The following is a 26059-nucleotide window of genomic DNA, read 5'->3' on the forward strand; positions in this document are numbered from 1 at the left end:
TAATATTGAATGATGTAACAGGGAAAACTTGTCTTATTGAAAGAATCTGCTAAATGGTGAAATTTAAGGTGCAGAAGGTAAGGTAATGCTATCAACTCCAGGATCTCCATCACAATAAATAAAGCATAGATGCCTCTCCTCTTTATTTTGGTGAAATAATTAATTAACAATTAATATAATTACCAATACACAATACAATATGGTGGATATGGAGACTTAATTTCAAAATATGACACATCTGTCACGCAAATGATGCTTGACAGCATTCTTAACTTTAATGTATATAGTGGTTCTGCAGCTTCACCGGATTTACTATTGATTTTGTCAGTTTTGGACCATTCTTAATGGATGCTAGCACTAGTAGCAGGGTACAATTACTCCTTCCAGACACTTGGTACCACCACTCATTAATTTGATTTGTGGTTCATGACGATCCTTCCCTATATTATAAATATTTTTGGCTACAGGACCAGGTGATTTTATTATTACCTTGTATTTTTTGGCCTACTGGATTTGTTTTGATATGATGCAATACACTACCAAACAATAATATGCAATGTTGAGTGCTAGTCTGGACTAAAACTCACCTATCAACAATCAACAGTAGCATGGACATTACACCCAACTGGACCCATACATGTACAAATAGATTGTGATGAACTTGACAAAGTGGACACTAGCAATTACTACATGTACATAACTTTGAGAGTGGAAGAAGTCACAAGTACTGTATTTTGCAAAAGTGACCAAAGTAACGGAACATAAACGTCACATTTACACCTAGGAAAAGAGCTTTAACCTTTCATCACCATGGCTTGACCAAAAACCCATTGTTACAAATGGAGGGTGTAGACCTGTTTACAGGGAATTGGGTAGTCTGGCAGAGACCCTGCGATTCGCGTTCTTCCCTGTTCATGCTGTCGGAACACGCGCGCGCCCTTCAGGGACGCGACGCGAATCCCAGGGTCTGGACGTTCTTGCAAGCGACCGGTCGGATTTCTGCCTGATCCGGGTACTTTATAGAACTCCGCACATCCGTTAATCAAATAAAAATTGACAAGTACCATAGCCAAACAAAATGAAAAATGAAAAATAAAACCATACCGCGTATATAGATTTACTAGCTACTTGTATACCCCCAGTTAGATAAGTGTTTCTTTCGAAGTCACAACCCTTATGAATATTCATATCTTGCAAAAACCGACAGTCGCTGTGTCTAGCAGCGCGTAGCCTTCGAATGCAGTCCCATCGTTGGCGCGCACAAAACAAGGCACAGCGACTGTGGAGAGTCTACAGGGAATTGGGGTGAACAGGTTAAAGCCCCACTGCTTTCAGGCAAAATTTTAAAGGTTTGACGCTACTTGAGATCAACATAAAACTCCAGATGTTGACACTAATGGTAAAATGAGAATATGGGTAAAATGGAGATTTTCTTTTCGAACACTAAAGAACACCATTCTCATATAAAAATTTGACAAAATGCATGAAAAGTTTTAATACTAATACATTTCAAACTCTAGTTGATCAATGTGCAGTTGCACCTTCTCTGAAAATTACAGCACAAAATCAAAACAGGGAATTCAATAACATCACTGTTTGTTCTTCCACATAACTTCTAGTCTAAAGAGATCAAGTACAAGTTCCTACATGTATATGGTTTCACATTTTCCTGCAGAATATAAATATCAACAGCATTCAGTTTCAGAGTGCTATGAAAATCACAGACCCTGGAGCTTGCTCCAAGGTCTGTGTAAAAACAAAATCTTAACTTATATTTGTAAAACAATTTCTTTCACATAATACACACTACAGGTGAGCTGAAACTCTCATTGCCAATGGTGTTGATCTGAAAAGATACCTTGGTGCAAGATTATCACCGTGGCAACTGCTTTCTAAATTCATGAATATAAGATGAACATTTCACAATCTAGGCTAGATACCTCTTCATCCTTGAATTCAAGACCCCTGACATTTACATCTTAATATATGGTATCATTTTTCTTCAAAGAAAAGTGATAATAGCCTGGTCATTTTTGTTACATAATCAGTCAAGATTTTCTAACTGCACAGGCTATTTATAGGAGACACAATCCACAAATTCCTTGTATGTTTACTTACACCTAATCATCCTATGAAAAGCAATCAGGACCCAATTTCTGTTTTTATTCTGGTTTACTAACAACACAATTAGCATATGATTTGATTGTTTTCCTGAACACGTTAACAGCTCACCCTAAGAAATTCACATGCAACAACATGACCAACCAGAATCTCTTTATGATATCTTACGGTGGGAAATATTAATTCTACTGTTGTTTCAATGACCATGATTTGAATACAGCTTAGGTCACAGAGTCTGTTTGACTGATCCAATACCTATGATGTTAGAAAATTATACTGAAAAACAAGGCTGTGGCTTGATCAAAAGACGCATTTGATTCCCATAAAATAACTATTTATTGTCACTGTCAATATTTTTACATGTACTTAACCCTTTTCCTGCCAGACAGTAATAACTGTATCACTTCCCCATCAGCCAAGTCAGTAAAAAGCAGTATTGAGCCAAAACATGACGTATTTTCACACACTTGGCTTGGTATGTTATAGCATCTTTTGTCCAAAAAAAATCAAGTTTACAGTATTTATGTTTTCAACAGCCTTCAAATGTACAGTGTTATGTTAAAATACACCATATGGAATATGTTGTGTTTCATTAATTTTAACCATCTTGACCTGGTGGTGAAATATGGACTTGGCAGGAAAAGGGTTAAAGTTGTGCTTAGTAAAAAACCGGATTGTGTTCAAGCGTAGTGCAGCCTTGGCTTTTCAGAAATGTAGATCAGTTATTCATTGTTGGAAACAATTACAAGGTCGAAGAGCAGAACTGTGCACCAAGTATGTGTTGTGGATTGTACTCACAGCCCAGACTCAAAGACCCTTTTGTGGAGGGGCTGTGGGTGTACTGTACGTTCAAAAGAACAGGCTTGAGTCATCATTCGCGAAACCCCTGTGATGCAACAAGAATATTGCCATGACGTCAATGGACACAGATGAGGTAGCTGGTCACATCAACAATCTGTGCAAGAGGCACATACACCTCGAACACTGGATGAAACATGACTTTTGGAAAATCCATAAAGGTTATGTTTTTCATGACCTGTTGACATTTTCTCTCACTCTTAAAAAGTATTATGAGGAAGGGAAAATTACTGTATATCTCACGCAATAATACTCAAGTATGCTCCATGGCCCTGAATTATGTTTGATTGATTTGAGTTTTGACAGGTGGAAAATAGTTACAACAGGTTAGGAAATATCATTTCTCATTGTATATCAATGTTAATCAGAACACTGTAACTTCGATGAAATGAAATTTTGAATTGGACACCATTGCCAATGAAGAACCTTTTTCTTGTTGCATCACAGAGGCTTCCCGATATGCGATGCGACGAGTAAGAGCGCCTGTCTTCAAAGGCATGCAGAAACTATGCAAGTTGCAACAGTGGGTGAGAACAAAGGGAATTTTACGACAAGTCAAAGAAGGAAAGTGTTTGTCTGTACAAGCAATCAGTTACATGTAAATTGTTCTAAAAGTGACCCCAGACTCTCTACATTTCTACGCATTCAAGTTATCAAGTCAACAAGGGAAACGACACGACAAGAAGTCCAGTGGTACATAAACCGAGCTGCTCTGAACTTCAGATCATGTGTAACCCAAACCAGGTTTTCTTATACCGAAATGGCTATGCAGAGAAAGAAACTTTCGGCTTATATGTCAACATCTCTCGTGGTGCGTCACATTATTGAAGAACCCTTCACTATCAAATTTGCTTTACGCGCAGTGATTTTTCTAAGGGACAGAGGTGAAATTTCAAAACATTGCCGTTTAGTTTGTACACCCGGAGCCTGAGGTCTCATTCCGGCACATCCGTGCTATGCAAGCATTCCCAAAACAATATTCAACGGACAGTCAGCCAGGACACTATTATTTAAGCGATATTTGGTGACTTCACACTTGTATAAATACCCAATGGGATAGGGTGGCGACATCAACCAATTTCAAAGGTGAAGAGAAATAATAGACCAGTGGTTTAGATTGCGTGTACGCGTGAATGAACCGAGTGTTCACGATAACAGTGAGTGAAGCCGTAACCACCCCGCCTCGTCTTAACTGAACCCGCCCATGCAACACATGTATGATACTTCCGATAATTACGTATTTGTACTCACCATCTGAAGGAAACTGTATCAAACCACGTATTCGTTTCAGAACAAACTTAAAGCGCGGTAAGAAGAGATGAAAATCCACGGTATTTTATAACTTCGCAGACGACCAAACAGTGTTTCCACAAGTAAACCGAGTTGAACAATGACGTCACATAGTGAGCTTTGCGCATGTACGGAAGTAGATAAAGTAGGTCACGAGCACTTGCCCTTTCGTGAAGAGGAGTCGGGTCCACATTGTTTTGTTAACTTCATCTATCTTCGTCTCTAATTTACATTCCCGATTATTTACAGGGTCTTCAAAATTGACTTTGTTCTATAATGATCTTACAAATCACGTGCTTTCGCGTGAGATAGATTTATTTGTAGCGAGAGGGTCAAAGGGTATAATGTAGTTTGTACCTTGTCTGGCTACCAGGCTAGTGTCACAATCATCAGCTGTACAATCAGATAGTGACTCACTATGTGAGCACGAATATAAATTTCACACGTGTATTTCATGTGACCGCGATTATACGCGTTTTCCAAAACTTAGCTAGTGCTGCACAACTTCGTGACAATGCAAGAAACGGTAAGTGTTTGGGTATTCCTGTGGGCAAAAGTATTGCTGATAACGTCGTGCTTTGTGAACATTTTCCGCCAAAACTGAAGAGGCGTGTGCTTGCAATTGCATGATTTACAGACTAAGTTGTCAGTGCACCTCGTGTCCAGTGACAACTTTTGAATTCAAAGTCACGAAGCTAGCTGATGTGATAACACGATAACTAGTGATTACCGATGTAAGTTTCCAGAGGTAGAAATTAAATAGCTGAAAGCAAATTAATTCATAGACCCTGGGGTCTATATGGTAATTTTTGTCAATTGTCGGCACACCCTAGTAAGAAATGTAGGTCCAATGTTCAAGCTGGCCCAGGGTAGTGTTTCATTATACAGTTATATACTGGCAACACTAGTATTTATCGCTTCCATGTAAAATACAACATGACTGTAACATTGCATTTTGTGGCAAATGTGAATTTATTTTAAAATATTCAGATGAATGATAATGTAAATGTGCAAAGAAGAGTGGAGGAATGTGAATATAGTATCATGCACATGTATATACATTAATCATAAATATAACTTTATATTTCTTAGTTTGTTATATATCAGAATGTATGTTTCCAATTGACTTAATTGTTTTAGTAGCAGAATAATTGATGCAAAGGAAAAACATTACTGCTTGCTTGAAAATGTACTGATACAGTTAAACCAGGAAAAGGAACCCAAATGCAATTTTTTTTGTGTAAAAGGTTTTCTTATGATACTATCTAATATGTGACTCAATACAATTTTATATGGAGAAAAGTACATCTCTAAATTTTCTTGATTTTGTACTGTGGATAAGTAGGAACCAACCATTCTTGAGTCTTGCCAAAATCTTTATTCAAACGATTTTTGCATAACAAAAATGAAACGTATTAACATGTGTTCACTTTTTATTTCCTTGTTACTGTGACTATATTTTATCTCTAGCTAATCAGAAGAATTTTAACTGTCAGCCCACATGTACATATTGAGATTAATGAAGGATTCGCTCAGGAGGGCCCAACACATGTTTTAACATTTTGCAAAATACTACTAATACCATAGTCTGTACAAGATTTCTTGAAAGATTTCACATGAGAAGAAAAATTTATGATTCACTAGTAAAATTCGCTATAGCCACACTGCTGTATCACGATAGATAGTGGATGAACAATGGATTTCATTTCGTGTATTCATTAATTCACAAAATACAACGCTTTCACTGACAGATAATTAACTGTGACAGCGAAAAGTGAGAAAGAAGTGTCTTTGTCCATTCATCTTGTTTTAGCAAACATTACTGGGATGTGATATGGTAAATTTTTACGAGAAAATGTTCCGAAGTATAACAAAAAAAGTAATAACTATATAGATTTAAGTGACTATAGGGTAAAAATTTGTATTTTCTTCAAACATAATATCATAGGGCCATTTCTGTCAAAAAACAGCACAGATACATTTTACATGGTTCTCATTTATGTTTTGTGACAAGTCATTTTTTACAGCAAGCAAAACTCAGATCTAAAGGTATTTTAATGACCTCTGGTTTGTCCATGTCATTCAATATTACATCCTACAAAGTTTGTGTCACACTTGTCTGACAAGTTAATTTAGTGATGACACCTCTAAGAATACAAAAGTTTGTCAAACAGAGTATAGTCTCAAGATGCCATCAGTAAATCTGTCTGAATTCTTTTACATAAAGGGCTTTTTTAACTGAAGCTCAAGGTTTAAAATATTCTCAAATACTAAGTTTCCCTAAGCCACAATATCCATATGTCTTATACCACAATAAACAGACAGTTTTGCAGAGTATGTTCTACAATCATCTGTAACTCATAGCCCTGCGTACCGTGCTGTGTGGTAGGAGGCCGTATAACACCGGGAACACACAGCATAATGGTACGCACGGCTACTGCATAACTCATTGCCAACCAAAACTTTTCAAGTCTGTTAAATGTGTCAAAATACCAAGCTGGCAAATTGCTGATTGATTACAGGAACCTTGTGAACATTCCATGAGTGTGACTCGGTTTTCTAGAGGCACACCACAGGATTATTTATTTAATTTTCAAGGGCTCTGAGTGGAAACTTGATACCTTTGTAGGAATGAACAAATCCTTTCTTTTCCGATCAGGTACATATTTCACCATATAAGGTCAGGTTGGCTAAAACCATTTTGGCATAACAAGACCTTGTAAACAAATGTAAATGATTCTCACTTAATTGCATGGCTAAGATATCCAAAAATTATTTTGATTAGAATTCATTTGTCAATAATAACAATGCTGTTTATATATGTACAAACATTGTTGACAAGCTGATCACAGTGCATCTCCCCATGCTTTTGAGAGTAGAACAAGAAATCTTGTGAGACTACCCTCAAGAAACTTACAAAAAATTGTACAAAAACTTCAAGAGTTTTAGCTACTGTCCTTTAAATCTTGAGCTTAGACAATTGAATAATTCATCTGACCCAGCAATTCAGTGAATACAAGCACACCTGAGCAATCAAAGGGACAATGTCTTTACTTTACTGTTTTCTAGAGGCACAAAACAAGTATATTGCTTCTTTTAAACAATATTTTGAAATAGGAGATATTGATAAATTGCCTTGTAAATTCAGTGAATTGTATACTGTATAAGCTGCCATTGTTGATGAATGAATCCTTGTCCAGACTAGAAATCCGCTGTCTGCAATGACATTCAATACAACACACATATAGACTTAGTTGACATTTTGAGAACTTTGCAACATAATTATTGGATATAACAAGAAAGTTTATACGTGTGTATTTCCTAAACTATGTATGACATATGTGCCTGCTTGGCTTAGTTAAAATTCGGTGACTGAGTTATGTGTGCAGTTTACCCACAATACATTCCAAGTCATCCTCTTCCTATCCCTATTTAAGTTCATTCTTTTGCAGTCAAGGACCATATGGCCACATTTAGATTTTGTTTTTGTGTGTTTCAACATCTCTGCACCAAAGTTTAATCACGTCATAGCTTGATTGGTATGCAGCTTCTGTGTCAATTCAACACATTCACATTGTCAGTAAATTTAATTTGCAGCAATACACTTAAAATATTGACATTTTGCAAGACAAAACAACCAAAAGCAAGATGATTTAGCATGTTGAGGTAAAGACATGCTAATTTTCAACATCATATTGCGTACATTGTCTGGCAATCTAACCGCACTGTATGTGGTAACATTGACATGCGCAGTGCAGCGTGCACCCCCATATTCAAGCCTTGATAGGGAATGTTTATCTCTCATGAAATCATAAATTGTGTCGTGATTAAAAATTCTATCATAAAAATTTTTAGTGCTTAAAAACCCTATTGTGAAATGTTGATGAATCTGATATTCACATCATAATGGGGAATACTGATGTTTGATATAACCATCAATTGTATCGTTATAAAAAATATAAACACTGTAATTAATTTAACCAAGGCATATTTATTTCAATGTGTCTGTAAAAGACATGGTTTGAAATATATGAATTGCATAATTTTCAACATAGTGCGGTCTGGGATATTAATCCTCTGGTGTATTCGTCAATACTCTATTCATGGCATGTTAAAACACAGCTACAAATATTACAACAGTCACTGGTACTCAAAAGTGATCGTAACATATCATAAATATCAATTTTTAAATCGTTTTATTTGTAATTGATGATGAATCGGACGGCACCACTGTAATTAGTCACCTTCAGGAGTTCAGTAAATTTGTCATACTGAACTAAGTGATAACATTTATTATTCTTTTAAAAATAAAAATGTTTATACCGTGCTAATCAATAAATTTCCTTTGGCATTCTGTGGTGGTTATCTGTCTTGTAAAACTGAAGCTGTATACATGTGCATTGTAGTCAGTGTGACTTAACAACTAACCACATTTGGCTAAACAAGTGATCCAAAATGTGTGACAAGAAATTCTCAACCAAATAAAGTCAAAGAAAACAGATATGTATTATGGAAAATGAGAAAGTGAATCGGCAATTACCGGGTAGTAGGAAAGGAAAATATTGGGTCAAATGAACTTCCAAGCATCTAGTGAGACTGCCCTCAATGACTTGAAGACGGTGATCATGTTACTAGAGAACATCTCTATTCATGACTCATCAACAAGTCTGATATGTTGCGTGTCATTTGCATTCTTCTTCCCATTGTTTAGAGATATTAACTCAAATGACATAGGGTCAAAGGTTATATTTATTTGCATATATTTTTCATTGTGGTTGTATATGGAAATTTATTTACATGTCTGTATTAGAACAACCTAGCAGCTGTCATTCCCCCCTCTGTTCTTTCATAGAAATGTTATCCATATTAATCATATTATTAATTTATTTGGAAGAAAGTTAAAGCTGGTTTCAATTGATAAATACGTTTTTTATGTGCCTGTAACATATTGCCAAACTTGAGGAAACATGCAAGACACTGCATAGGATGCTAACTACATAATCATAAACTCTAAAATCCAGCAGGACAGAATTAATTTGGCAAACGAGAAGCATTACCTGTAATGTTGCAGTCATAACTATAAATAAACTGAAAAACACATGTATTTCTTTAACCTGATTAAATGTGTTTTTGATGGTTTTGGCATTCACAAGCTACCAGCAATGTTAATTTTCTAATTTTGCAATACCTGTACCATCACCTTTGATCCAAAAAATAATTAAAAACCCCAAATTTTCATTCTTTGTAAATCACCGTAGATTTATATCTAATATAAAATTGATACTTTATGTCCTTTTGCTATATTTAGTAAAATGAATGAACTTGTTCAGAGCCAACTATATCAATGAGGTAACTGAATGTTATTGTTAATGCATACTTAGGCTATGTGGTTGAGGGCGCCCTCACAATACCTTTCCCAGAAACTATCAGAATATTTTCACACAACTCAAATACTAATGTGCATGCCCCTTTTTATATTGTCAGTATGTTTGCTGTATGTTTTATAATGATACCCGAGTCAAAATAGGTGGTTTATTTAGTGAGTTGGTTTATCATAACCTTTGGTCAGGTGTTTCTGATTTTGTTTTCCAGTATTATTTTGATAATGATTGGTTTGTGTATCCGATCACCATATGACTAGAAATTATCAAAATTTTAGATTATGTTCATTTTTAAAGGAAAGTGTGTATCAGAAATCATTTTAACAAAAATAATTATGATCAGATTTAAGTCGAGAGAGTGATGGTATTCATGTGCTTTTGTTGCAAAGCCCAGCTTTGCGAGACTTTAGCTTCATCCTCCATGGCTTGACAACCAGATATTTCTCTCCTCCCATCATGAAATTAATAAATGATTGTCAACTGTATAATATATAGTGAGTGAATTGCAAAAGTGCATCATTCTGATAGAAGGACAACTAGTGCAAGCCTTGGTAAATACCTTAAGTGATTTACCAGTTTAATTCACTCCAAATACTACCGGTACTTGCCGGCCAGCTTGTGCTGTGTGTTGCACATTGTGCCCAAATCTTATCGATGCCCACATGTAGCTGGGGTTATTGTTCTTCGGAGGTGTTTTCTCACAGTTAACAGAGTTGTTTGTCCTGAATTTCAATGTGGGACAATGTTCAAACATTGCCCATGTAGGTGAAAAATAGACAAGGTCTATTATTGTGATTTTCATTGTCAAATGGGCCTCTACACAAGAAGTCTTTTACATGTACCAGCACAGAACCTCCACAAGATACAAGCATTGTGACAGAAGTAAATTTCTTTTGTTTATAATTTTTTGATAAGTATCTGCTAACAATGAAGATTAGTCTGTACTGTGATGTCAAAGTGAACCACTTTCTAGCGTGCAACACTCAACCCCAACACTCTATGATGTGAATGTACATGCCCGTACATTACTTTAATTCTGATGGAACACATCATACAAACAATTTGAAATGTCTTTTCTCAGCCCAGTACTTTTTGAATGTTTAACACGGCACGGTGTAGTGGTACATTTCTTAATATTGAAATCAGCTAAGATTGTGCAGAAAGGTGCAGGTACTTGTGTTTAGTGATGCAGTCGGATTCTGTCTTGTCAGCCTCTGATATGCTGGAAATCTGCTATCGCCAGGCACAGAGTCCCAAGCTTAGCTACAGAGAGCCATACCATGCCAAAACCATCTTGATCATTGCATACAGAGACATCATTGAAAATCATGTTTTGATAATCATAGCCTGTTAATCTTGTAATGTGGTTGACAACTCTGACGTTCCTTGAGGTTACACCCATGTACTTTATGTGTAGAGTAATTAGGGGTCTGTATTAACCACTTCAACAAATGCAACTTTACCAGGAAAAAATTATATGCACTGTCATATTTCAAAGTATTTTTTGAAACCTCATATGCACTTATCATTTTCTTTTTGCAGATTTGCAGGGACATCCAAAGGTGACATTCATATCATGCAAAATGGTTTAAAAGTCATTTACATCACCTCTGAAAAATACAAATAAGTTGTTAATTGCCATCACGTCAACTGGTCAACCTCCCTGCACTGCCATTCCATTAATTGCTCAGCGTCCTCCTGAAAGATGGACCATTCATCAATATTTCCCTTTGTGAGTAAATGTTCTTACACCCATGCTTCATTGCTGTTATTCTACTGTTAACTGGACACACCTATTCATGCACACTGTACATAAATAGGCATAACTTTCAACAACATTTTCATTATTTTTGTCCCAGAAAATATTTTTTTCACATTTTGATGTGATTTTTAACGGTAACAAGGAACACTTTAATTGAGCTTCAGTGTCTATTTACAACCAGTTTTCATGATAAATGTGTTATGCTAACCTGACTTTACTGTTTTACAATCTGATGAAAGAGTTCGATGCTTCTCTGTACATTTTTCATACCGGTTACAAATTATGCAAAGTGATTACATATGGAAAGATATTTAAATTGTAATACATGATATGACATTATCACTTTTTTGTTGCACTGCATTCTACTAAATCAGCAGTTAAGTTTTTTTCACTGACTTTTTCCGTTTACCAATCAGAAAGCAACCAAACCAGTGACACACACCCAGGTTTGTGTGATTGGTGCTGGAATCTCGGGACTGGTAACAGCCAAGTGTTTCAAAGAAGCCAACTTTGATACTGTAGTGCTTGAACGGACAGATGAAATTGGTGGTCTGTGGACATTCAGGGAGAAAATCTCCTATGGTGTCATGAGATGTACACACATGTGAGTAAAATGGGTACAAGTACAGTGAAACCTGTCCGTACGGACACCCCTCTAAACAGATTTATCAAACCAAAGTTGCACTTTGAATAGAATTTCACCTGTCTATTAAGGACACCTTCTATATTAAGGACACTTTTTCCATTTCTGAAGGTGTCCTTAATAGTCAAACTCAAAGCCTAATGTGTTGGGGGTTTTTTTGCCTGTTTTATCTTGAGAGTTGGTCTTTTCTCTTGTGAGAAAACTTGTGAGCAGATAAGATCAATGTGACTAACCCTTTCAAAAACATGGTTTGGCCTAAACCCATTGCTTTCAATGCTTTGTGTGGATTTATCCATTATAAAGTCTAGGATCATTAAATAAAAAAAATGCGATTCCTACATTAACCCATGATCTTTTCACTGTATTGTCACATCTGTTGGTTGATAGTCCTGCCATATTTAAACCCAATGTCCAAGGATCTATATCGGCTACTATACCAAAGTCTGATTGATGGTGAACGGGTTACAGTCATTAGTTGAACTTCTTTTCTTTTCACAGAAATGTCTCCAAGCACAACTATTGTTTCTCAGACTTCCCGTTTCCGGATGATGTTCCGGATTATCCTCACCATTCCCATATGGCCAAGTACATAGTAGATTATGCCCAACACTTTGGAGTCACCGACCTGATTCGTTTTCAGACTGAAGCCAAGAAACTTGAAAAGAAAGGTCTGTAACAAATTACATTGACTCTGTCTGAAGTTTAGTCTCAAAGATGTATTGAATTCACCCTTTCACCATCATGGTTTGGCCCAAACCTATTGTTATCACTAGTGTTTGTGGTCCAGTTTACAGGGAATCGGGGTGAACAGAATAAACCTTATATGTACCTGTAATTGAGCAAATGAATAAGACTTTTTTCCTTTCAAGGAACCAGTTGGCGCCATGTTACAGAAAAAAGTACTAGTATTACTACAGTATATTACAGTGGAATTTGATTGAGTGTCCGGTTTGCCTTGCAGAGCTCGACGAGTCTACAAGTTGCTTATCATTAGAAAAGTAAACATTTGCAACAAGTTGAGTCTTCGTCTTTGGTTGGTGTTAGATTACAGCGCGCGGCAAACGTTTCAGCATGTCACTCACAACAAGCATAACACTGCACTACATGCACATCACCAGTTTTCTTTTAGGTGTTTACGTTTAAATTGGGAACTTTATGAAGAAACAAGTAAATTCTTTTAAAAAAACTTTTCTTCTCTTCTCGATGTCAGCAATCACGACAACTGTTCCTTCAGCATGCAGTCTGTAGCATTGCCAGTGCAGTCTACTCTATCAACAAGTCTGACACGATACAACACTGAATATTGTCAACCAGAAAATGCTAAACACTCCTGCATGAAACTTTAATCCCGCTTTCTCTTTTGTCTCAGCTAAATGAAACTTTCTCAATTGACACTTCTCTGAGCTACAAAATAGACTTGAAGAAAAGTGTTGATTTTGCACATGCAAGTGCAATTCAATCAACACGGTACATTTTGTGCCATTGAATAACACATCCAGTGTTTCTGAAATAATTCACTGTATTTTGGCACTTAATTTCCCGGACGGCATCATACACGGCAACGGGTTAGCATGGAGGGGACGGTGATATCTCTCTGCCTTCAAAATATTCTTTACCTTGCTGAAGAAATACAATGTTCTACTTAATAAAACGCCCAGAGTCAGTCCGGTTGATGTTGAGGACTTTCCTCGAGATATAGATCCGACACTCGAAAAATATGCCAGTGAGTTTCGTCTGAGTTGTATTTCCCAAATCAAAGTACACAAATAGCTGAAAGAAAACTTTGATGATGTGCTATAGCCATAGTGCGGTGTCAAGCTTGTTGTGCATGAGAGGCATGCTGAAACGACTGTCATGATTGCAGACTAGACAGTGTATGGGAAACGTTCGCCGCGCGCGCTGTATAATCTAACATCAAAGACTCAATTTGTTGCAAATGTTTACTTTTCTAATGATAAGCAACATGTAGACTTGTCGAGCTCTGCAAGGCAAAACGGACACTCGATCAAATTCCACTGTAAAATGTAGCAACACTCACTGGCGATGGGAACATCAGATTGTATAAATGTGAAATTGTCAAGCAGTTTTACCAGTACATGCTTTTAAAGTCAATAAAGGGAAAGCAGCTCCACACATCATTCATATCTTGGTTGTTTGTGTTTAATGTATGGTAGTGTGTATTTTATGTTTCGCTTTCTTGTGTATAGAACCAATTAGGCACAATAAGACACAGCTGTAATCTGGGTGGCAGTGCAGTCTGTCTCCAGAGTGGAGAGACTGCGTACGACACTACGATCCTTTAACGTTATGTTTCGAAAATTTGCCAGACTTTCCTCATCAGTCGCCTCAAGTTCATTTTCGGTGGATAAATTGTGTGGAATAATTGATAGATTGTATGTATTCCTGTGTTGTGTTTTGTACCGGTAAGTCATCTCTGGTTAGGGACATCACATGAAAGAAAATGCCAGAGATTGGCTGTGGCAATATTTTACCAGGAAGAGCAGTAGGATTGTTGACATTGACGTGCCAATTATTTTGAAAAGCCCTCATCGTGACAATTGTGCATATCAATCATCTGTGGTACTGGACATGTGTGCTTCTGTCGAATGCTTTAATGTCAGGGAATTCACCCAAATTTTATCTCAAATGATGATTGAATGTACTATTTTAATAATTTTTGGCCAGTAATCAATACAAGCTTCAAAAAAGTGAAAAGCATGGACAAGTAAAATATAAAAATAGTTTAAAAACATGACAAAAAGGAATTACATCTGCCATAGCAAAGTACTTCTTCAATTTTTTGGGAAAGATTGAATCTTAAAAATGTTTTATCATCAGTATAAATAGAAACATGCTAGTAATTATGAGATTACTGCAGGAACTTAAATGTATGAAATATTAAACTAGTTACTCATCTATGCTGTTTACTTCAGATGATGAGTGGCATGTAACAACAGTGAAATTGGAGGATGATGGGAAAGGGGGTTACATCAGTACTGACGAAGAACTCATCATTGCCAAGTATGTTGCCATAGCAACTGGCCATCATGTTACACCAAGTTGGGCAAAATTCCCCGGACAGGAAAGTTTCAAAGGTAAGTACAGTGGATACTGCCTGTCACAATTCTTCTAACAGATCTGTGGAAAATTGGTGTATACCAATACAAATTTAAATCAAAGTACCATACATTGTCAAAGCATAGCCCCTCAAGAATCAAGGGGCACGTTAAAAGGTACCTAGATCAATGTGAATGTGAATAGAACATTTTTGACAAATTGTTGTTCAGTTTAGATAAAAATGTTGACTCATGCTAGAAGTTCCTCTGAAACTTCAGTGTTTTCTAAAGTGAAAATATTCACAAGTCAACATCCTTTGCCATTGATTACGTTAAGTGCATTGCATAGTATTATTTCAGACAATGTTGAAACTTATGCCTGATTTGTCAAAAATATATGTCAGTCAAAATTCTGGCTTTTGGTGACTTTTTAGTCCATTCAAAATGATGCCAATGTCTCGGTGTGCAAATGGAAACACAAGAGGAGTTAATTTGTACTTCTTATGTTGTTACATGATTTAGAACAAGTATGTTGATGGGCATGTTTAGTCCATGGGACTATGAGTTTCCCATTTCAGTCATTACCTTTCAGTGTAATAGATGAGCTGGTAGAACTTACATGTAATAGAATCATAATTGACAAGTGGAAATACTGGTATATATGCACAGTGCAGAAAGCCAGGATCAGGCAATTAAAAGACACCTTAATGTGCTTTGCATCATTCTTTTGCAGTCAGTCATACTTTTCAAGCTAACAGTTTTTAAAGGGCGGTGGTCGTCAGAACAGTGCTCAAAAGTCGCAAGGGGCCCCTACGACCGATATAGACACTGTATCCAAGCTATGTTGGCAATTGATGAAAGTTAAAACATGTTTGTCTTGATGTACATCATAAAATTTAAATGTTGCAGCTATTTTGACATCATGCATCTATATATAGTGCATAAAATACATTGTTTGTAAACAAGAAAGTTGCACGTGCGCAGTTCCAATGACCACTTCCCTTTAAGTTTCTGACTATGGATCAAGATTTCTGACCTGATAAAAACTGATTGACCCTGGAAATTTCAGAACCATAATGAATTATTTTATTCCTTGAGTTTCGGAAACTTCCTGCAATATCCTATAGGTGTTAACAGTCAGTACAGCAATTTCAATACATTGTTGTAGTGAAGGAGTCAAGAGCAAGTGCAGTCAATGTGTCTAGAAAGATATGAATATGGTCCAATTATGCCCAGGTACGGCCCTTCAATAAAGGTATATTTCATTCCTTATAAGGAGTTCAATTATTCAGTTTTCCTGTGCATGATTCTTTGGAACAGGTGAAATTATTCATGGCGTGGATTACAAAGACCCGGTGACAAACAGACTGGTTGGTAGCAGAGTGCTGGTTGTTGGCATCGGCAACAGTGCAGTCGATGTGGCCACAGACTGTGCATCAGTGGGCAGGTAAGTGAGAATTCATCACGCCTCAGAAGAGCATGTCAAATCCTGCCCAGAATTATGGCCTACTGTTCGATAATCTGTGCACCACCCGAGTCGTTGCATGTATAGTCATTACTAAATCAAGATTTCAAGGAAAGCAATGGTCAAATTTGCACTCCCCAGTATGACTTATATTGTGTTTGATTAATGATATTATGAACAAAGAAGTGATGTTGTCTTGCATGAAAGGTGAAAACTTGTGGAAAGTTGAAAGACTACGTGTTGAGCACTTGTGTATATTTATAATACAACTGTGTTTCTCATGTAGATCTCAGGAAGTCTCTATAATACTCTCAGAGTTTAGAAATCATTCTGTGATTCAGTAACACGTCCAAATCAAAGTCATCGGAGTACAGTATGACAATTAACATTACAAAATAAAAGTACATTTTCAACATCATATAACATATACTCAACTCATAGAGTCTATAAATAGTCAATTTTGTGGGGATGTCCTGACATATAGTTTCTCTAGGACAGTTACTCTTAAATATGTGCACTCCATATTACCCAATCCCAAACCCTCAGAGGCCCAACTAGCAGTATTTTGGGTTGTATATGTGCAGAGGGTAATCATCTTCGTACTAAACATAAGATCAGTGGTAGCTACTAGTGTAGCAGGACAATTACCCCTAGATATTAACCCAATGGACAGTTACCCTAACCCTGTCCCAAACTCTATCCTAATGTAGTGAATAGGAAATGTGCTGGTAATGGTTGTTTGCCCAGGGGTAATTATCCTGGTATCAGTCTTTCTCTTTCTCTCTCTAACTCACACTCTCACCACTCTTTTATCCCAACAGATGCAAAGCAGTTCATTTGAGTACAAGATCCGGTGCATGGATTGTTCCAAACTATATTTTTGGTTTCCCTACCGACCACTATTCTTGCCGAGCGTTTCTATGGTTACCATGGCAGTTTGGAAACTATGTTTTTGAGAAAGTCATCACCCTTATCAATGGAAATCCAAAAAGGTATGTTTGATACCTCTGGTACTTCAAAATTTTAAGTCATTCTTCAATATCTGTGAGGTTGTCATTTTCTTTTTGTTACTAAATCTGGTGTAGCATGTGACTCAATGAGACAGTAGCTGTAACTTTCGATAATTTGTTACCATTTTTGGTTTGTATGTCAATCACAAGTTCAGGTTCTACCCCAGAAAGCATGTTGAAACATAACTATTTAGCTTGTCAACACAGCGTCTGTATGCACAAAGTGTAGACTGAAATTCACTTGTCAACAATAAACAATACAGTTTACACATCTACAGGCTTAGTTGATAGGCTAAATACTGTGTATTACAACTTGCTTTTCGGAGAAGAACAAGACAGCGTAGTTGACATTCAAAAACAAAAATAGTGAAAAAGTCATCAAAAGTTGTATCACACCGTCTCTTAATTATTGCAGATATTGACAAGATTACTGAGATGAGATTCTGTGCGTAAGACAGTTCCATTCAGTGTTTGTTTCTTTTGTCTACACTGGTGAGACACCACAGATATATACAAGAAGTAATAGGCTCATGTAGTGCTATTATAAGAGCATGCTCTGGCCATATATGAACTTTCTCCTTATGGTATTGATATTGGGCTCTTCCGTTTTCAAAAACGATATGTGTTCGTGTTTGATCAGGTGGAATTTGAATCCAAAGATGAAAGCTTTGCAGACTCAACCTACGGTCAGTCCGACACTAATCCACATGATACAGAGGGGATACATAGAGATACATTCCAACATTAGCAAGATATCTGGGAAGACAGTTCACTTCACTGACGGTTCAACAGCGGAGGTAGACCATGTCATCTACTGCACAGGTTACAGCATCAGTCTGCCATTTCTGAGCGATGACGTCAGACAGAAAGTTCTTGAGGAGGGTAGCAATAGAATCAAGGTAATGTGCCCCCTTCCCTCCGCCTCCCCTCTCTGGATGCTAGCCTTGGAAAGTAATGTCAACGACCTCCTTGTTTTATTACCCTTTTCATAGTCAGTGTTTACAGTTTGGCAAAAAGAAAACTTCACGAAACTATCAATATACAAGCATGTGTTTTCCACGTACACTAATGATGTGCTCAAATTGGGCACGATTACGATGAGCAATTATAGATAGCTCTACATTATTGCAATAACCAGAGCAGATATATTGAACGCCCAACTATGTATAACTTGTTGATTGTATGCATTACCAGCCCAGTGCTGTCAGTTGAAACCTGAGAAACTCTCATCAACTCCATTTATTTTAATAACATAATTGAGGAAATAGATTAAAAATGAACATAGGAGTGTGATGATGACAGGCAAAGTCAAACTCCAATCTGTGTGACACCACATAAATAGGATTATATTGATTTTAAACTTGTTCATGACACCATTCAGTTAATCGTGGGTCTGGCATTGGGAATTGTTATTTGGAAGGTAAATTTTGACCTCTCCTGCCAAATTGTACAAAACACTTTAAAGGGACAGTAGCTGTAACTTTTTATAATTTTATCCTCTGTTTTTGTTTTTAATACCAACTACATAAAGTTCCTTGTTCTACTTCCCAAAGCATATTGAGATACACAGTATTTAACTTGTCAACTCAGCCTGTACATATGTAAACTGCATTGGTACTGTCAAAATTCGATGCTCATTACTGATAAATAGGTTTCATTATTTTTCGGTAAATTCATAATTTCAATAACCTAATTTCAGTTAGTCTATCATAAGTCATTTCCTCTGACTTTGCTGTCATATTTATATGCCCTTTTCATGGCTATTCTAAATAATTTCAATCACCCCCCTGGAGTTACAAAACTTCTCTTTTTCCCACCCTGGAAATGTTGTAAATAAGATTTATATGATTGTGATATACTTGACTGATGTGGTATCTCAATTTAAACTACTTTTCACCTTCACTGATTAATTGGCTCCAGGGGTATATTAAATTTATCTGCTCTTTGCCATTTAATATTTACCCCTGCTACTGTTGACCATGAGGGCAATATTATGATTTGCAGCCTGCTTGTGAGGGTGCTCCCTTGACCGTTACATTAATGTTATCATGGCTACAGGCTATAACTCTGGATTTTATTAATGTCTTTGGTCTTGAGTTACAAATCAAGCTGAAGATACAAATCACTGGGATGTCAAAGGTCATCAAATCAGTCCTGTGCTTGAGAAAATATTGAACGTTCTGAGAATTTCCTGAGCATAGTAACACAAGTTTATGATTTAAGATCAGAATATGTCTTTTTTACTAGCGACTCTGTGGAGCTCAGGTAATAAATTGGCACTTTTGTAGTCAAATATACTAGTGGAATGAGCAACAATGTCCTTTGCACCCTATTACACTTTTTTACAGCCAGCACAGAGAGGTCTTTTAAATAGAGTGTTTACTCCAATTTCATCTGAATCAGCTGTTGAAGAGCACTTTACAACACTTCATACAAGCAGAGGAATGATTAAAACCTGTTACCTGCCAAGTTCATATTTCAGCATCAGGTCAAGTTGGTTAACACTAGTGAAGCAAAACATGTCCTATATGGTGCATTTTAACAAAGACTTGAAGATTTGAAGGTACCTGTAGACAGAAATAGTGTAAATATGATTTTTACAGACTAAAGCTGGTACCAAGTCAAGTGGGTGAAAATACATACATGTATGGTTTTGTCCCAATACTGCTTTTTACTGACTTGGCAGATGGGGAAGTGATACTGTCTGGCAGGTGAAGGGTGAATATACCGTAAATATCTGTATGTTCTCCTTACAGCTGTATAAGAATGTCTTTTCCCCGGAGTTGGACCACACTCTGTCCTTCATTGGATTTCTGCAACCAGCATCGGGTGGACTGCTTTCGATGTCTGAAACTCAGGCCAGATGGCAAGTTGAACTGTGTAAAGGCAAGGTCAAACTGCCCTCCAAGTCTGCCATGCTGAGTGGCATCAAAGCTGATCAGGTGAGCAAGGAAATTTTGACAAAATACTGAGACTGAGTTATGCAAGTTTGTGTTTTGATTGTGTCAGAGATTTTTCTACCAATCCATTTGTTACATACGGTACCTCACTTAGTAAACAACAGTCTTGCACAATATATCCATCAAAACATTGCTAGGAGTCAACATCGGTTTCAATCATTCATTACTGCAATGCATCACTTTCTTTTCTCAACCTGTTTGTCAGTATGTTGCACTGTGTCCATATAATTTTAGTAATCTATTACATTTAATGCATTGCTATACATCATCATCAATGTCAATGTCAACTGGCCGTCGTTGGGTTGAAATCCATCATTACATGTTCTCCTTATCATACGTCATCAGTATCAACTGTTCATGCATTTTCTCTTTATCAAGCATTGTCATCATTGTGTGTTTGCTTTTATCATCATCAGTTTTTACAGTAAAGCTGCCATGTTTCATTTAACGTCACGTTCAAGTTCATGATCATGATGTCAGAGTATTGCAAATGATAGAGAACACAGGCAAATGGTTTGCAACCCTTGCAACATTTCATCATTTCCATAAAATTAGTGCATTGTAACAGGGGACTCAGGAATGCAAGATTGATGATTAGTGGACACAGTCAACATTGTGCTTGAATCGTTTGTAACCTAGGGAGTCATTGGGGTCATGGACAGAGGGCATAGCTAGATGCCCCCTAGGAAAAGTTTTTATTTCATATTAAAAGGTCCATTACCAGCTTACTACCCATAACAATAACACTGGTAGTCATAGGTAGTTTTTCATGTCTATGTCAACCATTGATCACTGCAATGAAGCAATAAAGCAACGCATTTCATCAATTTATCTATTTTTCACCCATCTGTCATTATTTCCAGGAGAGCTGTGACAAGCGTTACTATGCATCAGCACGTCACACCATCCAGAAGGATCCTATTCTGTATTGCGACGAGGTTTCTTCATTCTTTGGTGCCAAGCCACAAATCTGGAGACACCCAACTCTTGCTTGGAAGTAAGTTCATCTGACTTAAATCTGTATAACAGTGTATTCATAAGGGAGCAAAATTATTTATCATTTGACTTTATTTCTGTGTTTCTTTCATTTAAAAACCAAGATTGTTGATATAATGTAAGATTTTGGTCAATTAATCCAGCTTATTGACACTATATGTACACACTGACGTGAAATAATTCTGGACAGGTGTATACCAGAAATTTGGTCATAAAATTAGACATGAGCATAAATTATCCTTTAGAAAGAAGTCTTTTACAAGGACAATGGGTTAAATTTTGATGATAGATGACTCGGCACATTTCGTTCAACACAGGATTATTTGTCAGACAAAAGTGTGATAACCCCCAAAACCAAAAGATACTAACTTATATATCATGTCACATTGGTAAGTCCCCATCAGCCATCGTCGCATCCTTGGGTGCACCACAGACTTTCTAGATTTTGGTCTTCTGGTGGATTGAACCAAGGTAAACTCTAGTTTTGACGTTGTGACATTGTATTATTTAGTTGTTACACTTCTGTACCGGTGTTCAGTGGACTAGAATTGTAGAGTCCCTGACTCAAGTTTGATATTAATACATGTAGTTCTTGATCTCAGACCAGTTGACCAATGACCAATCTCTAGCTACATTCAGCGAAGACAGAACCATAATTTCATCTTACATACCGGTATATGTTCTTGACTTGAAATACAATGCTACAGCAAAAAATATTCATTTATTCCTACCAAAACTATTTGACACTCAAATTTTCAAAGAGAATTTCCCTCAATCGTGCATGTCAAACATGTATGTCTGTGACTTTATCATTACTGTAAACCAAATTTTCAAAAGAACTGAAAGTTATTATCTAGTGTAGATGACTTCCATCAAATTTGTCAATCGTGGCTTACCTTCTCCTGTTAGTGCAAGGTATATTTTAGGTCATCATGTTGTCACAAAATTTAGTTTAAAAAATAATGGCAATGGCCTGTGATAATTGGCCTACGTAGACCGACTTAAACTCCTTTAGTCATTTTTGTCATTGTTTAGAAATGCTTGACCACAGGCAGTAATGACCTTTGAACCTCTATTTGAGTTCAAAGGTGAACCAAGCTAAGCAATTTATAAAAAGCTGGGAATCATGGTTTTAATTTTTTGTACCAGTGACATGCCTAAACATGACTTTTATGTATTTGCTTCCAGTTGCTCTTTGGTACTTGTGGAGCTGCCCAGTATCGTCTCCAGGGCCCTCATCAATGGGACAAAGCCTATAAAACTGTCAAGAGTTTACCAGTGACGGATTTGATCCATTATTCTGCTGTTCTCATCATTGGTGTCTTGTTCTTCTTTGTCATGTCTATAATTTTTTCCTTGTCATGAATCTACAATTGAAACTAATTTTTATACAATGCAGATATATGAAAATGAATATTGTTTGTATTCTAGAGATCAGATATTTTAAAATGATATAATTTTTTGTAAAAAGTGCATTGAAAAGTTCAGATTATGTCGGGAAATTTTCCAAAGGCCCTGAGACATTTTATTAATGTAAAAGTGTGCAGTAACTATATGTACGGCTGCAAAGTGCAATAAATATGTTTTCCTATTTTCACAAGCTTATGAATGAATTGCAGTATAGATAGCCAAGAACACATATTACCAGTAGGAACACACAGGCATCTTTCTTTGTTTGTGAAATAATAGTGTGTTAGCACTCACAAAACATTTGTGTCACTATTTTAGGACATTTTAGTGTTTTTATTCTCTTTAATTTGCTTACTTTAAACGTCTGTTTACATCCTTAGAATCATCAACAATTGCAATGCAAAAAATATATATGCCATGATTCTATTTGGTGTTACAGTGAAAAGAGTACGCATCTCCTGTACAATATGTATCAAGTATCTGATGTTTTTTTCCAATCAATCTAAGCAATGAGCAAAGTAGTTGTGCCGTGATTTTAGCCAGAGGAGAAACAAACTGACCACCATACCAAAGAAATAAAATTGAAAATTAATCATAAATGCTCACAGCTGACAAGCTTTCAACATAGAGACATAGAGATAAGTCTATTGTTCTATGTTGCCAAATGTTTCCCGCAATGTTTAGTGACCTCAGAAGGTCAGAGAAGTCTCTATGGTAACAGTTACCTATTAACACTATGGTAAATTTTACATATGAAAGTTTTCAAACAGCTGTCTCCGACATCGCAAAACCTTTAATTTCATTCAACCTTGCTCCAGCACTTGTCAAATATTGTAACAGTTGTACATATGTTGGTCAACCTTTATGGCAGGCACACTTCAGGGTAGGGTTTCCAAAAAAAAAGGTAGTCCTCAAAATCATTGCCACTCTAAGGTACACTACCGAACTCTACTTGAAACAATCCCACATCCAAAGAAATCACAAAAATTCACCCAAAAAGAGTTTCTGTAGAAAACGTCTGTTATTTCAAACATCAACACAAGTGCAAGTCAATTTCAGATAACTGCTTTGCAATTTTTCTCTTCTTGTAAAGGGACCTGACTAAACTTTCGTTGGAAAAGTATGAGATACTTTCATTTTAATAGAAATTCATCACCTTTAGATTATTACAACCAACATTGCCTTCAATTATGTATCACTTACATTCACTGTATTTCTAGTATTTTGAAGTTTCCCTTTTCAAAGGCAATGAAATGGAAATGTGTACTTTTGATGTTTATAGCAGTTCAATGAATTGAAGATTTTTTTCATCCAAGTATTATATTAAAAGAAAAACTTCTAAAAATAACGACAACCGACAAGAATGCAAGAAGCTGATTCTCAATTCTATTAAAATCAAACCAAACCACAATTCAATTAATGATATTATCATTCAGCCACTCTATTCATGAATAAAATAGTTCTGTTTAATTCAGTCACTTTTTTCCACATCTGTGTTTGTCACTTTTTCAAAACAAATAATCAAAGTATGCAGTGTATCTTTTACCGTCAAAACTTCATTCTGTGAACACTGAAGATATAATAATTTATCATTTCATTTTGACGTATTTCACATTGAATCAAGGATGTTCAGAACATTTGCATGTGCATACTTAACATCAATAATGACAGCATTTACAACTGAATAAAGTTTACAGCTTTAGCAATTGAATACTGAAATGTACAGTGATTTGCCAAATAAATAAAGTGATCTGTCTGCCAATGCTTAATTCTGTGGTATTTTACTCGCTGGTTTGTTTTTGTTTTCATTCCTTATTTAAATGTTATAGAACTAAGGCAAATCTGAGATGAAATGAACGTTCCACAAATCTTTTCTTGACTTTACTGAGAAGTTTCCAAACTTCCATGCAGCTAGCCATAATTGGAGCAACAAGTGAAATGTTTTCCCACCATTTTTCTCTAGTCAAGTGAACTATATCAGTCTGCTACCGCTACTGACCAATGGTACCACCAAAACACATAGAAGAGCTCATTGTTTAACAACTTCTTGACCCATCCCAAAGTGCTGGAATTTATTCCTTCCATTCCCCAACCTTTCCTGAAATCAATTATGAGGAATATTTTCTGTGGCAAATCCTGTTTGTTATTCTCATCAGAGGTAGTTTTTGATAGGAGGTGAGTTACAGCACAGTTCACAAAACCAGATTTAGGAAATTCTTTAAGCTCAATTTAATCCAGTGGAAAAGTTTATGTGAATCTTCCATGACGCAATTACCTAATCTTTTGACGTTGATTATTGTTACTAGTAAATTATCACTGAATCTGCTTTACTTCTTAAAACCATGGAGGTAGTATGTAAAAACTAAATCCAGCTATTTTAATCAAAGTAAAAGGGCTAATATTATTTTTATTTTTATTTTTAAACATATGTATTCCCGAAAAAATGGCAATTGTTGTCAGTTTGCCAAATACGAAATAAATGTGAATAAACTTTCAAACAGGATGAAGAACTATAAAGTGAACAGACAATTCGAGACGAACTAATGTTAGACACTTTGATCGACGATTTAATCTTTTTTAAAGTTTGTTGCCCCAAAATCATCAAATTTTACCTTTTACCTTTTTACCTTTTACCTTTTGTTGATTATCACAAGTCACTTTTCTGCCACCGTTACCTTGGCACTGAAATCCTTTTCAAAGACAAAGTTTGATAAACCTCTGTGAGAGTTGGGATGAATTTTCCTGCATCTATAATTTTTAACATTATCCATGATGAAGACAAGTTATGACCAATGCAATTTTTACTGTTTGACTATCGAGGAGAGAAATACTCTGGTCTGAAGCTGATTTCAAGTTCATATACTTCCTGTCAATCTTTGATTTGGTCACCTGCCAAGAAAACTTGAAACCACTTTGATGTGTATGAGTCATCCTCGAAGAATTAATACACGTTTCAAGTTATTCGTTGCAGAGTCCAATATCCTTTTTTATTGGTGACTAATTCTTAGGTCACCGCTACCGAATTCTGAAAATGACTCATTGTTTGTGCAGTGTTTTCTTTCAAGGAAACACACCTGTAGGAATAATGGACTTACCCTCTGAACTTT

At 36.3% G+C, this 26059-nt stretch overlaps 2 protein-coding genes across 3 annotated transcripts in view; one reads left to right on the forward strand and one right to left on the reverse strand.

Annotated features, from left to right (window-relative positions):
- Positions 1-4392, reverse strand: part of LOC139119323 (calcium-binding protein 39-like) — a 50855-nt gene extending 46463 nt beyond the window's left edge. Inside the window, exon 1 of the mRNA XM_070683085.1 lies at positions 4231-4392. The gene's annotated coding sequence lies outside the window, so the exon portion shown is untranslated. The remainder of the gene's footprint in view (positions 1-4230) is intronic.
- Positions 4393-4414: 22 nt separating this feature from the next.
- On the forward strand, positions 4415-24426 carry LOC139119322 (flavin-containing monooxygenase 5-like). Of its 2 annotated transcripts, XM_070683083.1 has the most exons (11): positions 4415-4795; positions 11193-11382; positions 11829-12016; positions 12554-12723; positions 14989-15150; positions 16432-16558; positions 17398-17568; positions 18227-18485; positions 20343-20528; positions 21410-21542; positions 22729-24426. In XM_070683083.1, the coding sequence occupies exons 2-11, from the start codon at positions 11356-11358 to the stop codon at positions 22905-22907; spliced, it is 1602 nt and encodes a 533-aa protein (XP_070539184.1). In that variant the 5' UTR covers positions 4415-4795; positions 11193-11355; the 3' UTR covers positions 22908-24426. The 2 variants fall into 2 exon arrangements, with proteins under 2 accessions (XP_070539184.1, XP_070539185.1); XM_070683084.1 differs by lacking the exon at positions 11193-11382.
- The last annotated feature ends 1633 nt before the right edge of the window (positions 24427-26059 follow it).

The sequence above is a fragment of the Ptychodera flava genome, chromosome 19 (assembly GCF_041260155.1).
Source record: "Ptychodera flava strain L36383 chromosome 19, AS_Pfla_20210202, whole genome shotgun sequence".
In the NCBI taxonomy this organism is placed as follows: domain Eukaryota; kingdom Metazoa; phylum Hemichordata; class Enteropneusta; family Ptychoderidae; genus Ptychodera; species Ptychodera flava.

Coding starts and splice junctions, on each gene's coding strand:
- LOC139119322 (XM_070683083.1), top strand. CDS start 11,356: ATGGACCATTCATCAATATTTCCCTTT. Junction 12,017..12,553: donor GTCATGAGATGTACACACAT/GTGAGTAAAATG, acceptor TTCTTTTCACAG/AAATGTCTCCAAGCACAACT. Junction 18,486..20,342: donor AGGGTAGCAATAGAATCAAG/GTAATGTGCCCC, acceptor TTCTCCTTACAG/CTGTATAAGAATGTCTTTTC.